Source organism: Cryptomeria japonica, chromosome 10 (assembly GCF_030272615.1).
Source record: "Cryptomeria japonica chromosome 10, Sugi_1.0, whole genome shotgun sequence".
Taxonomy (NCBI): Eukaryota; Viridiplantae; Streptophyta; class Pinopsida; order Cupressales; family Cupressaceae; genus Cryptomeria; species Cryptomeria japonica.
The window spans coordinates 104,892,749-104,907,798 of record NC_081414.1 but is presented as its reverse complement, the minus strand read 5'-3'; the positions used below and the strand labels follow the sequence as shown (position 1 = coordinate 104,907,798).

General features: G+C 35.7%; 1 protein-coding gene across 2 annotated transcripts; it reads right to left on the bottom strand.

The window, feature by feature from the left end:
* Nucleotides 1–349: 349 nt before the first annotated feature.
* Nucleotides 350–12,243, bottom strand: LOC131072581 (thioredoxin H1). Of its 2 annotated transcripts, none has more exons than XM_058008774.2 (4): nt 11,808–12,243; nt 10,726–10,769; nt 10,506–10,637; nt 350–789 (listed from the first exon to the last, which is right to left on the bottom strand). In XM_058008774.2, the coding sequence occupies exons 1-4, from the start codon at nt 12,058–12,060 to the stop codon at nt 637–639; spliced, it is 582 nt and encodes a 193-aa protein (XP_057864757.2). In that variant the 5' UTR covers nt 12,061–12,243; the 3' UTR covers nt 350–636. The 2 variants fall into 2 exon arrangements, with proteins under 2 accessions (XP_057864757.2, XP_057864758.2); XM_058008775.2 differs by lacking the exon at nt 350–789 and adding an exon at nt 9,076–9,377.
* Between the last annotated feature and the right edge of the window lie 2,807 nt (nt 12,244–15,050).

The following is a 15,050-nucleotide window of genomic DNA, read 5'->3' as shown; positions in this document are numbered from 1 at the left end:
TTACTGCAGGTCACTAATGACAACCGTATGATAGCCCATGGAAAGAAAACCATTTACCATTCTGCAAGAATTCCACGTGGGTTGGATGAGATTTGCCGAAAGAACTTTCATTGACAGCCTCATAGAATGAAGTGAATTTGATTTGAATAATGAATACAATGTAGAAAAATAATATCCATGTTTCGGATGCCTTTAGTTTCCTTTTTTGGTATTTGTATTGTCCTATAAATCCAAACGAGGATTGTTACTTTTGTACTCACTGTGATATCTAAACCTAAAAACAGAGATCTAGAGGTGTAGTTTATGATCCAAGGAGTCAACTCAAGCCAACCCAAAAATTATAACCGTGTGAAAAAACTATGCATGCCATTGACTGATCTATGTTTCAAAATAGTATTTATAACACTATAGATTCCACATAACATCAGGTGTTTTGAGGAGCAGATTGCCAAAAAAATACTAATTAGCAGCAGTGTTATTCATGGACATGACCCTTGAACACAACAAAGCCTGATAAGGCCTCCTTTATGTCAATTGTATTTGTCTGAATAACAGACTGTACAAAGGAGTTACATAATGGTTTGCTGTACATAATTGCACCATAATCTTCATACACTATAATTACACCAGTCTCGTTTAACTAGATATTCTTTGAACACCAACGTAATGTATTAAAAATTGTGCACGGAGCTCATCCTCCTTTGCTCCAGAATGTGAATGAAGGAGTTCCCCTTTCCTGTAAAATCGGAAATTAGGAACTGCTCTCACACCCCATTTTCTCATCAACGCCTGCAACAAATCCATAAACAAAATATCAAAACCAAAATAGCTGGCTAAAATTATAAGCTCATTGGTTTTGCATAAGACTAAGTATAGGATAGCCTTTTCTCAAAGTTCTGAACCCAAGAGACCTCAAGATCAAAGTATAATGCAGTAAGAGCCATTTAAAGGCAAGCCTGAAATAATCCAAATGCTGGACAAGAAAGTCAGACAACATTAAAAAAGTAATAGCAGGACATGATATCCTAAAAGAGAAGCCTAATACAGTTTATTTATGACAGTAGCAACAGGCCTCCTGTTGAATTAAGTCTTCTTGCAAGCTGTTCAACGAGGTGGTTCTGTGGAAACTAAAGGTCTGAAGCCTCAAATATCTCTCACACCTAGCGGCTTAGTCAGAAAAAGTCTGAGTAGTACTGTTCCACTAGAATATTTAGGGAAACCTTCAACAATATCAAGGTTTATGTATTGTTTTTTTTCTGTATCGTTTACATATTGTTGTATAGGTGTGTGTGTGTCTCTTGTAATAGGATCTCCTTTGGTAGACTTATTACACAAAGTATCAGCATGAGAGGTACATTCGTATCAACCAAAGACTCTCAAGCAACGATGAAACAGTCTTTGGGACAGCTCTTGCATTTTTCAATGGAAGTTAATTTGTGCCTAGGCTTATTTCTCTGTAAGTCTTTGGCTAGATCTTTTTGAGTACAATTTAGGAGTGCAAATAGAAACATAATGTTCGAGGCAGAATGTCAATAAAGGTTGCTTTGATTGCCAATCAATATTAAGAAAGAGAAGAGTTGTCATAAGGCTCAGAATATCCCAACAAAGGAAGGATCTGCTCATAAATAAATTCAGGCAATTTATGTAGGTGTGCCAATATTGGAAAAATAGATGACAGAGGGAAAACGAGTTGTGTTTGAGAAAATGTGTGGGTTGGACTGTCCCAATGAAACTTGTGTGTATGTATATGATACGGCCAAACTAGGTGATTGGCTCTCCAAATGATAAATACAAAATATTATGCTTGGGGAAATGTGTGGATTGTGCTGTTTTAAAGACAATATCATTAACTTGTGTCAAAAACTAAGTTCTTGTATAGCTGTAACAGGATGGAAAGAGCTCCTATGCACTTAAGGGGAACCGTTTCAGATAAATGGACACAGAAGAAAATTCATGTTTTTGATCTGTTCAAAAGTGCAAACTGAACATTAAATCCAAGTCACTGAGATTTTATCCAAATGTTGCTTAGATACTTTCTGTGGGTATGATTATACAGCAAATTACATAGGCTAGGCACTTTTTCTAATGACTTCAAATTGGACATGTACCAAATGCAAGGGACAGTTATTAATTTCTTCCTATGCACCAAATGCAAGGGTCATTAACTTCATTATATGCTTAATTCTTACAATAATGCCTTCAGGAGATTTGAAATGATAGTTACATGGAGATAACAGAAATGCCATTTTCAAATCAGGGTATATATAAAGGTAAAGGTAAAGGTTTGAGATCCTAGCCACACCAACATGCTAACTTGGTTTATGACACTTCCACCTGCCATAATTAAGGGCCGTTCCCCTTTAAGTTATGTATAGTTTGAATTTTGTACCTTTTGGATTTTGACCTAATTGCAAATTCAGTAGTGTAGAGCCTTTGGTCTCCATTTTGCTGTAGAGCCGCATTTTCTGAGTCATGGCAGAACATCTCTTTGAGGTGTCTTTGTTTTGATATGAGCGCCTATCCTTCTTTTTGGTATTGGGTGAAGTTCTTGTTTTGTTCATTACTTCTTTGGTTCTGGTGGAGCTCAGTCTTGCAAAGGAATCTGAGCCTTTGATCTTCATCGAGTGGCCCACACAACCCTATTAGCTATTAGAATTCTTCATCAATTTAGCATTGAGTCAACCTTACAATAATGTTCTAATCCTACGGTTGATGCAATCTTGAGTTAACTTCTCGGAGGTTGTCAATTCAGAGCTGTGCCATTGGTCACAACAATTTATGTAAGCAGTGGTGGGCACATGTTTTAATTGAGAGTGAGCTCAAGGGGCAATGATGTAAATAGGTAACATGTGGCAGCCTCTCACATTTCCCTAGGGTTTTTTGAGCTTTTGGAGTTCTCATATTGTACTGTTGGTTGGCAGTCTCCTTCCGTCAGTGATGGGTCATTCCTCAGGAAATAATTATCTAAGGCAAGGTTTCTCTTTTGATTGGGCACAAGGTGCCAACCATTAGACCAAAAACCATGCTTTCTCATCAAGCATCCCCACACTCCGTGGAGCTTGACATTGTTGTTGTCGGTGTAGAATCACACCATTGGTTGACGTAGCCAACTCAGTAGGTGGGCCATCAAATCTCTGCATACATAGTTTCATCCAAAAGAAAGATAAGAATCAATTCAAATTGTGAAAGCTGTTCTTCAATGGTGCCAGATGTAGCAATAATTTAGGAGAAGCGCACTTGTAGTCTCTCTGATGGGAAAGAAGACTCTTCACTCATATGGACTCCAATTTAGTTGCACAAAAAATGAAGCTGAGTGTGAGTCACTTATTAATGGGCTCATACTTGCCAAGAAAATAGGTGTCAAGCAGTTATAAGTTTTCAGCAACTCTAAGCTAGTCATAAGTCAAGTGAGGATGATCGTGCAACAGAAATTGTTAAATGAGATCATACAAGAATAGAGTAGGGGACTTCCTTGAAAGCTTCGAAGCCATCAACTTTCAGCTCATTCCCTAAGCGCAAAATGTTGAAGCTAATTGTATGGCTGTGATTACCTCCCAATTTGACCCAAACAATGATCTTTTACATTATAGAGTTCATGTAAAAATGATAATCAAATCAGCCATCCCCAATAATTGAGATCACTAGCAGGTTTTGGAAAGTGACCAACGAATTGCTCTTTTGTGTAGTAATCTGGAAAGTTTGCCAAGCAGCTCTAGCCAAAAATTGAAGAAGCATATGGAGACCAGATTCTCTAGTTGAGGTCCAACAAGCTTCCCAATGGGTTGATCACCTTGGAAAGCCTTTTCAAATTAGATGACGCATGTAAGGACAAAAGGAAGTTCATGGTTGATAAAGGAGATTACACATAAGTTGTGATAGCTCCCAAGAAAAGATTAAAAGTTGTTAAAGTGTGTACTCAAAGGGAGGTAGATTGGTTGGTTTATATATGTGCTAAATATGGTCGTGTTATTCCATGGAACTATGAAGAACCCAAAGGCTACAACAAAGGCATAATCCAACATACAATTGAGCTGTCTTGACACCAAGCAAGTGAAACAAAAGAAAAGGCCAACAAATCCTAGAGTATCTAATGAAGTAGGAACTCACATAGTTCATTGAATCCAAGACCATATTTACCAATTACCATCAAGCACTCTTCTTGGGTTTTCAATCTAGTTCATGTCTAAAACAAGAATGGAGAAATAAGGCTTTCTATCAACTTCAAAGACCTAAATAGAACTTACCTTATAGATCATCATTCCCTCCCATAATGGACAAGATATTGTAGGCAATAGCTAATTTAATACATTTTTTTCTACTAGATGGATTCTTCGGATAAAACCATGTTTGGGTGAAAGAAGAGGATCAACACAAAACAACGTTTATTGCTAAGTTGGGGACATTTTCCTATAGTAAGGTGCTCTTTGGGTTACTTGATACTAGAGCCACTTTTCAAAGAGCAATGGATATTGCTTTTAGTGAGCTCATGAATAGGATCATTTTGGTCTATTTGGACAACCTCACAATGTTTTCAAAGAAAAAGAAAAAAATTGAACTAAAAGGATTGCATGCAAAGTATCCATCTTTCGAGTAGTTAGCAGATTTAATGATGTGAGAATCTCTGAACTTCTCATGACAATAATTGAGGCAAACCTCTATCTACCCCTTTGTTAAACATCCTTTGCATTTGGTGTGAGCTTACCATTTGTGGATAATCCCTTTAGATCAAATGTTTGCTCTCATTCAAAGTTAATCATCTTTTACATTTGGTGTGAACTTACCATCTATGGTACTTTACACGTCCCTTGTGAGCGGATATGCCATTTAACAGACCTGAGATCTCTCACATACCATTTCTTATGATGCCATTCTACTCTCTTGTACCACTTTTCTCTCATGTACATCTCTCTTCCACGTACTATCACTCTTCTACATAACTTAGGGTATATAGGAAGGTGAGATGTATTGAAAGGTTTGATATATCAAGAGGTTTGGTATTTGAGAGAATTGCTCTTCTGCAGCATCACATTGGTATATTGGGTAGTTTGGCATTGGGGATCTAAGTAGATCCAAAGGTGGGAGTGATAAGGGTTTCTTCTAGGAGCAATAAGGAAAAACTTTTTAACCTTGAAACATATGAAAATCTGAATTCAGATTTTTTTTGTGGATTTGGTCATCATTTCGTGTCAAAGAGACTTTGTCTGGACATATTGCACATCAGTCTCAAGTACAAACAAGTTCTAATACAATTTTTTCTTGAATGATATCAATGGAGGCATATATTACTCCAAATGGCATTTGATGAAGGAACCAGGGCATGATACTACTACTTGCCCAAAGTGCCTTACAAATATCACCTATCAAGGACAACAGACTTTTCAAGCAATTTCTAATAATAAGGGTAAAAAGGCAAGAGCTAGGACAAATGTGGCTTCTAAATTTGTAGATGGTAGGGAAAATCCTTTAGATGAGGTAGTTGATGCACAATAGTATTTGAGGGAGTCCCGGTCAACACCTACTTCTGTACCATGCAATCCAAACATAGGTGGAAGAAACATTAATACTTTCTTTGCATTTCATATTTAATTGGAATCACAAACCACAATGGAGGGTATAGGATTGAGGAAAAATGTCCATGATTAGGTGAAAAAATGATTGTGAACTTTTGATTCTACTCTAGCCAACCACTCCATATTGCCGAGTCTCCACATTGGCAGGGTATGGTGGATGCTAATGTAGCTATAAGCCCTAAGTTCAAAGCCCATCATATGAGACAGTGTAATGTCTAGGTCAAAAAACATTCATGCAAATCAGATTTTTAACCTTCTACAATCACTTATTATTTGGACAATAATATTGGATTATTAATATTTAAATCAGATCTTAAATAACTCAAATTTGATTTGCTCTTCAAACATTGTCATTATCATCACATTCTAGCTAGGATACAACAATTTATAGATATACCTCCTGATATTTCTCTTATTACAAATAAATACTGAATTACATTCACATAGTTTGTAACTTCGGCAATTAAAACAACATTAAGCTTTAATGTATATACTTGTGGCAACAAGAAATTAAACCAATACAATGCAACTAAAATGTACAATTAATGAAGCTCCATTGTGACCTCTACATTGAGGCTTCCCTCTAGCAAAGAGGTTTCATCATCTTAACTTTTGAAATCAAGGGGGTTTTGTACTTTGATCTTTACACCTGAACAAAAGTGCTCAATTGATTTCCAAATAGGAGTTTGTGTAAAGTGGTAGATGATGATGCTTGAATGGATGCATTCACCCTTTTATAACCATTGCAACAATAATAGGTCAACCACAATGTGAAACCGCATCTTCCAATTTGAACAATGATCATGGGCAAGAAAGATCCCACCTTTGAAATTTATGGCACCAAAACAAACCATTAAATAACATTACAACACATGCTGGGGAGTTGGAAAGAGAACAGAGGTTTGGGGGTTGGAACTACAATAGGACTCATACCACAAGTCAAGGCATTGGGGGTTGACCAACAGGCATGCAGATAAGGATAGATCCAAAAGTCCAAAAAATACAAAGGAAGGAGTGTAGAAGGATGGAAGGCATGACAAGATGGAGAAGTCTGAAACTTCGACAAAAAGAAAGATAAAAACGGAGTTGGAAGGAAAGACATATGCAGAAGGAAAAGACACACAAGAAAACAAAAGAAAGACATGATAGACAAGGAATAGATCTGATATATACATACTTAAGTTAAATGAAAATAGGACATGATAGACATTAAGAGTTGATATACTCAATGACACAATACAAGATGTTAGGGATGTTAAGGAGCATATAATGTTTGTTGGGTGGATGGATAGAAAGAAATAAACTCTCATCAATTTCCTTATCTCTTGTGATATTAGTATTGATCTTCTTAATTTATATGGATGTATCACATAGGGTCAAATCCATCACTGCAATATTCAAATTGTTTAATGAGGTAGTCATGGGTGTAGGGCCACCAAATGTGGTTTAGTGTACAATAGACAATATTGTTGCTTGTGTCGCTACTAGGAGACTCATGTGATGGACAAGTATACCTATATATTTTTTACCTTGTATGGTACATTGCCTTAATCTAACCATAGAGGACATTGGAAAACCTAAATGGATTAAGGTGGTATTACAAAAAGATTGCACTATTACCAAATTCAATTATAATCACACAAGGGTGTAGTGTATGATACACTCTTTCAAAGAGGGCTCCTATGCACTTCCTTGCATTGCAGACTCTTTGCTAGCAAAAACTGAATTTGAAGCAAGTGCTTTTTTCAAATGAGTGGATGGAGTTTGGCTTCACCAATCAAATAGATGATTGGCAAGATATTTTTTTCTAAGAGCTTTTGGGACATGGAAAAATAGGTGGTTGAATTTTCAAAGCCTCTACTAAAAGTTCTGAGACTAGTGGATGGGGAGAAATCCCACATGCACTAATTGTATGAGGCCATGCATAGGCCAAGGAGGTAATGAGAGCTAGATGGAAAATAACAAGGACAAGCAAATGCCATTGTGGGACATAATTGATAGGAGATAAGATTGATAGATGATTTTTCCTCTCCATACTGTTGGATACTATCTAAATCTGTTGTTCTATAGTCTCTCATTCAAAGATGATGTTGAGATTACATAGGGCCTACTCACATGCATGGAGAAAATGTTCCCTACCCCAACAAAGTTGGATGTAGTTTTGGTAGAGCTGCCAATATACAAGCAAGCAAGGGGATTTTTTCTCAAGTATGGTTGCCGTGCAAGGCAAGAAGACCTTCAAACTAGGTAGACTCCATAAACTTGTGATAGTATCTCTCTATTGTAGACATGTACATTAAACTTATTAAACTTTTGGTAGATCATATATGATAGCATCTTGAAATAAATTGGGTTTTTAACACAATGGAGGGATTTTTGTGGCCAAGAAACCAAAAAATTTCAATGAATGGAGATGCACATTTTGAGCCAACCATGCAATTCATTTGCTTGTAGTGCTTTTGAACACAAACATTCAAAGAAATGCAACTAACACAACAAACAAGTGTTTTGATGTCCATTCACCACAACCTTCACTTGAAACTAAAGAAAGCTCAGGGTTAGAGTTTTGGAATACTTGCAATCATAACTATAAATTGTAATTGTTGTTTTTATTCACTTTCAATTGCCAATGTTGGTGTTGGCAATAAGCCACACCCGGACCGACGATGGACTGGTCCAAGAGGGGCCAGTAGCTCAGTGGTAGAGCACTCCAGCAGCATATGGAAGGTCCTAGGTTCGAGTCCTAGCTGGTCCATGTCTCAACATGGTATCAGAGCCAGGTCTAGGCTAGGAGCCCCAAGCACACAAGAGGTGTGGCTTAAGGGGGGGTGATGGTGTTGGAAACAAGCCACACCCAGACCAATGATGGACTGGTCCAAGAGGGGTGGACTGGTCCAAGAGGGGCCAGTAGCTCAGTGGTAGAGCACTCCAGCAACGTATGGAAGGTCCTAGGTTCGAGTCCTAGCTGGTCCATGTCTCAACAACCAAATCCAATTTCTATATAGAAAAAATTAGGCACTGTTGAGGAAGACCAACCAATTGGCCTCAAGAAGATCGATCCAAATTCTGAATGGATTGCAAATGATGATTTTCTTATTGATCCTAATGAATTGGATATCCTAATAGAAGCCAAGTTTGATAGTGATTTGACTGAATAACATAGAATAACTCTGATTTGCAACTCTCTAGTGCAGCTCTCTTTGTAGTAGTAAGAGTCATTGGTTCTGTTTGATTTTTCAGAACTTTGTACTTGGCTTGTAGGTTGACTTTGTACAAAGTAGATTGTAACTGAAATTTAAAAATTATTAGCATCTAGTTATTATTTATACAATACATAGCATGCATTGGGCAATGTAATGTAATTAGTGATACAAACATAAATAAGAAAAATCTATATTCCACAATTCATGGGCTAAATTCTGAATTTATTTGCTCTATATATCTCTATGCTATTGAAATGGATGATGGATTTTAATTATGTCCACGAGGTCAAAACAGCCTATGGGACCCACGAACAGCACACACCCCAGAAAATCGGGGTAACAGGACCTTAAACAGTATGTAACCTTTTCTCAAGATCTACTCTCCTGCAATGAATTTTAATCAGCAGACTTGCTGTTTTTTCGAGTTTTGTTTCCTCAAAAAGCGTGTTTAAATTGTCCGTTTTCAAAATGTCTTTGTAAATGACACAGATGCCACTGTATGCCAGGCATTCCATGACAAAATGCTGCTCCATCTCTGCTGCTCCAGTGTTACAAAATAGGCATATTCTTTTCTCCCATTCCTCTTTAGGTACCTTCCATCTACCTGTTTCACATCTCAAGTGATGAGAGCTGGTTCGGAGCTGAGCCATTAGCATTTTTGCTTTCCATTTAATATTTGCTCCTATATAAGTTTTTTCTTTATGGTCTCCTGTGGGGTTGAATTTTGTGGTATAATACACTTGTTTGTGTCCATCTTGTTTTGTCCATAACCTGCTTCTGAATTTTTCCTTCACAATTTTTTTTATTTCTGCAGTGATAATTTTCTGAATTTTATTTCTGAAATCCCTTTTATTAGATTAAATCCCATGTTTTTGAAAATATATTATTCTTTTAGTTGCCGATTTTTTCCCGCAGGATTTATGCTACTATGCTTTTAATGTCAAAAGCCTTCAATTGTCCTAAAATACTCAAGTGAATGTGTGATTTTATAGCTGTACTAAATTGGTTAATCAATTTATAGAAGTTGTGATGGTCTTATCCTTCTTATTGTTTACTGAACTAGTCTTTTATAGTCTCGTGAATGCTTAAGTTGTAAATCTGTTGATGATTGTTGTTGGATTTAAGAAGTAATTTGTTCATCCAGTGAATGATCTATAATTGCTCACTTATATTAGATTTTAATCTACCATTTTCTTTCAGAGTTTTTCCTTTTTCTTCATTCAAAAATATAGATAGAAATGCTCGTTGAAAATCATTAAAAGGAGCCACATCCCACGGTTACAAGTTTCTTCACTTAGGATAGATTTTAATCTACCATTTTCTTTCAGAGTTTTTCCTTTTTCTCCATTCAAAAATATAGATTGAAATGTTCGTTTGAACTCATTAAAAGGAGCCACATCCCACGGTTACAAGTTTCCCATGCTTGATATCTATAGGAGTGCAGGTTTATATTGATACAACTTAGATATCAACAAGTGGTAAAGGAGGCCCTAATATATAGTTACCAGGAGATGTATTGTTTGGGGATGGGTTACTATTCCTACACTTGAGTTTCATGGTCACTATGATCAATTGAGATTCTTCCACTACATGCTAATTCTGTGTTCAGATAAGATATGAGAATAAAATTTACAAGGCCCACATCTTTCTTTAAAAATTAAAATTTATCTCAGTTAAGAAACAAGAAAATACAATTTCATACATGAAATGCCTGAGATAATAATGGGCTTACCCTAGTGCTGCTGCTTTTGTCTCCATTGATTTTATAAAATAAAGTATCTGGATACTCGATGCTCATATTCACCACTTTCGGATATATAAGCTTACAAGGTCCACAGGTTGTAGTTGAAACATCAACCACTACCTGTGCCAACAACAACAGAATTTACTTAGCACCCAGTGAAACAAATGGGCATCTAGCACCTACCATTTCATAAGAACATGCTACGTACCAGCTTATCTCCTGCATCTTGAATGTATTTCTCTAGCTCCTCACCTGTTTTGCAAAATATATTTTCACACCTCAAATCAACAAACGCACTATATAAAATCCAAGCACTGAAAGATATCAATGAGACCTTGTAACTCAGAAATACCAGTAATATTGAGATAACTACAAACAAGCATATGGCATATATATTCTGCGTCGTTAATTCATGAATGAACAGAATGAGCAGAGTAGTAAAGTTAAAATAGCAAAGACCAATATGGTATTGACAAATGAATAACAGGGCAGGAGGATATGATATGAGGATCTTTTATTTGCAGAAGCAATTCCAAGAATTCAGTTACAAAAGAGGAGAGGGGAGGCTGGGCAAGTAGCAATTCATATCTACAATTAATCGACCATTAGGTTAGGAGAAAGGCCACTTCCATTGTGACACCACTCAATTAACATAAAGATCACAGTATATTAGATTATATATATTGCTGCAGAAAGAGTCTTCTGATCAACATGAGGTTTATTTTTTAATGCATATAAAATTAATAAAATCATAGAAACAATTCATTCACTTGAGGGGACAGGAGTATGAGAAAATTAAACTTAATGACTATCTTTAGAACAAAGCAAAAACAATTCAGACAAGTAAAGAGCATGGCATTGAAGAGTACCATCAACCACAAACTGATAATCTCATCATCCACATAAGGTGAGCAGCTTTGATAAGAAAGTTGAATTTGAAACGCTTGGAAACAAAGAGTGCAACATATTTTCTATTTGACTTCCAATCATAAAACAAGATTCCTTATATGTTTGTAGTAATGGCCTTGTACACAATCTTGACAGAAGGCAAACAAAGAATCCCTGAGAAATTCATTTTAAAGCTGAAAACTAAACAGTCAATCTCCTAAACAAGTAAACATGTTTTGATATGCCATAACACTATAACCCCATACAAACAATATTCTAAACAAATTACACACTTTTGTTAGGTCCTAAAGACATGTTTGTTCAATACGATTTGAACAGAATTATCCCATCTCTTCAACCAAAACATTCTTTGACTCTGATTCAGATTCCAAAGATACATACCATCCTCAACTTCAATCACATTTCCTTTCTTCCCACCACTGCTGTTGCTTGCAGAACAGCCGATTTGTCTCCGCAATCTCTTGGATGTAACTGGCCTGGGAGAGGCAGCAATTGATTTACCTAGAGAATTTCTGGTTTCAAACACACAGGACAGATTGTAATGAGTGAGGCCTACTTTATGGACAGAATTCGGACTTGAAAGGCTTGGAGGATTGATTGCACAGGAGTGGAGAGTGGTGAGTAATTGAGCCATCCTGGTTTGCAGATAAAACTAATGGTTATCAGCTAAATATAGAAAACGAGGTTCAGAAAATGGAGTTGGGCAAATGGGTACGGCCCAAATATTTGTTTGAATCTTAATCGAATATTTTACGTGCTTCTTCATGGCCATACATGTGGCACTTCATCAGGAAAAAAATCCGTTGCCCGCTAACGATTGTCAGGGGAGGAAATATCTGCACACTGAAAAGTCTTTGTTTTGGATTGCCCTTCTTTTGCATCTGCCAAAATACATGGAGAGCATGTTAGTTTGATTAAAGCGATCTTTTTTGTTGGCAATTTTATTTGAAGGAAATTAATTATAATATTTTAGGCGGGTTTTTTTTTTTTTTTTAAAATCTTGATCATATTTTAGGTGTTTGAATTTTGATATTTTATTGTTATTTTGTGTTTAATGTTAATTAATTTAAAAAATTTATTGGAAAGAAATTAAATATAATACTTTAGCTGTCTAAATTTTGGTGTTTTTAGGAGGATACACTTGTGACTTTATTTTATGATTATAATTTTGGTAATGTGTTGATATTTTATATATGATTGAGTTGGAGAGAATGTGTTGATATTTTAGATATGATTGAGTTGGAGAGAATGTGTTGATATTTTAGATATGATTGAGTTGAGGAGATCGCAATGTGTAAACCTTATTGTTTTTTGAAAAAGATTGAATACAACACTTTAAGAGACGTCTTGATTCTTTACTTCAACTCAAAAATAAATATTACTTTTCTTATATATTAATAAGATTAAAATCTTATTAAATTACACCTTCCCTTACAATTGTGAGGTTTGAAAGATAGCTCTCTTTTTAATTATTTTTTGTTGATATTAATAAGCAAAAAAACTAGGGTGTTGACCCTATTATAACAAAGGCCCTAAACCTATTATAACAAAGGTTTGAAAATTTATTGTTATTTTGTGTATAATGTTAATTAATATTTAAAAATTACTGGAAAGAAATTAAATATAATATTTTAGGTGTTTAAATTTTGGTGTTTTTGGGAGGGTACAATTGTGACTTTATTTTCTGATTAAAATTTTGGTAATGTGTTGATATTTTAGATATGATTGAGTTAGAAAGATCGTAATGTGTAGACCTTATTGATTTTTGAAAAAGAATGAATACAATACTTTAAGAGACATCTTGATTCTTTACTTCAACTCAAAAATAAATATTACCCTTCTTATATATTAATAAGATTAAAATCTTATTAAATTACACCTTCCCCTCCAATTGTGAGGTTTGAAAGATAGCCCTCTTTTTAATTATTCTTTTTAATATTAATAAGCAAAAAAACTAGGGTGTTGACCCTATTATAACAAAGGACCTAAAACTTTTGCCTCAGACATGTCATGTATGGAATTGTATTTTCTTGTTTCTTAATTGAGATAAATTTTAATTTTTAAAGAAAGATGTGGGCCTTGTAAATTTTATTCTCATATCTTATCTGAACACAAGATTCCCAAGTAGTGGAAGAATCTCAATTGACCATAGTGACCATGAAACTCAAGTGTAGAAATAGGAACCCATCCCCAAACCATACATCTCCTAGTAACTATGTATTAGGGCCCACTTTACCACTTGTTGATATCTAAGTTGTATCAATATAAACCTGCACTCCTATATGTATTAAGCATAGGAAACTTGTAACCGTGGGATGTGGCTCCTTTTAATGAGTTTAAATGAGCATTTCTATTTATATTTTGGAATGGAGAAAAAGGAAAAACTTTGAAAGATAAACCTTTCACACGTGCTACACAGTCCAGAGGCTAATTGGAGTAATTGTGTCACTGCTAGCTTGCATGATTTCAAAAATCTTAAGAATATTATTAAGATTAATCTCCTTTGCTAAAGGGTTAATGTCAATTATTTATGAAAGAGCCTTGGTTGCAAATGTCAGTGAGTCTGTCATGGGAAGAGATAGAGTGTGTTTTGAGCTTGATAAGCTCGATGACTTTAAGAATGATTCAGTAGTTTAGCATTACTGCATTGAAGGAGTAGTAAATTATTTGGAGAACCTGTGGGGGCATGATTAACAACTCATAATTCAATTTTCTATGTCCTAGAATAATCAGAGGGTGATTATTGGGGGAATCTCTTTTGAAGTCTTAGAGGAAGTTATTGCCTCGACTATCTTGGCAATATGCTGGATTTGGTTAAATGTTGTCATTGATGTCAACACTGTATTCCAATTGGATATGGTTTTGCTATTCTGGTTGGACCTATCCCAGTTAGACTTGGTGTTTATCTTGGTTTTGGCTATGATTCTAATCTGGTATGATCAGATCCCTGGTTTCGGTTTTGGATGGTTATTCAGGATGGTTATATGCTTGTCATATTCAGTTGGTTCATGATTTGGTGCTCTGGAAGCTATCGCTTATGTTCCCAGTTGGTATTTCCTGGTACCGGTTAGCTCTACCAGTTATCGATATTTGATGATTGGATTTGATGTTTCTGGTCTGGCTTATGGGAATGATTTCTAACGTGTTGAAGGTGTTTCTTGATCATGTCGCAATTGTTTGGTGGCTTCACATTGGCTAACGTGTTGATATGGTGGTCCTATTTGGATTCGGTTAGATATTCTGTGTTATTGGACTGAGGGTTTCTACCGGTTGGTGAAACGTGTTGGAGATTGGTCTTAGCGTGATTTCTGACGGATATAATTGTTTGGGAATTTGATTTAGGTCCATGCTATGTAATGTATCATAATATTGGTCAGGTGATATCATGTGATGTAAGTTTTGTAATTACGGGTTTATGGGTTTAGGGTTTAGTCGACCTTATCATAAGGTTGATGATTTGTATTTATATGTGACTTATTCATGTAACATGTCATGTATGGGTATCGATGGTTATGCCTGCATTATCAGAGAAAGTTTATGTGCGAACAACGATATATCATTCGGCAAAAGGTTTTTGGTGTTGTAGGGCAGACATCTATGCTTAACTGGAACTGTATCAAGCAT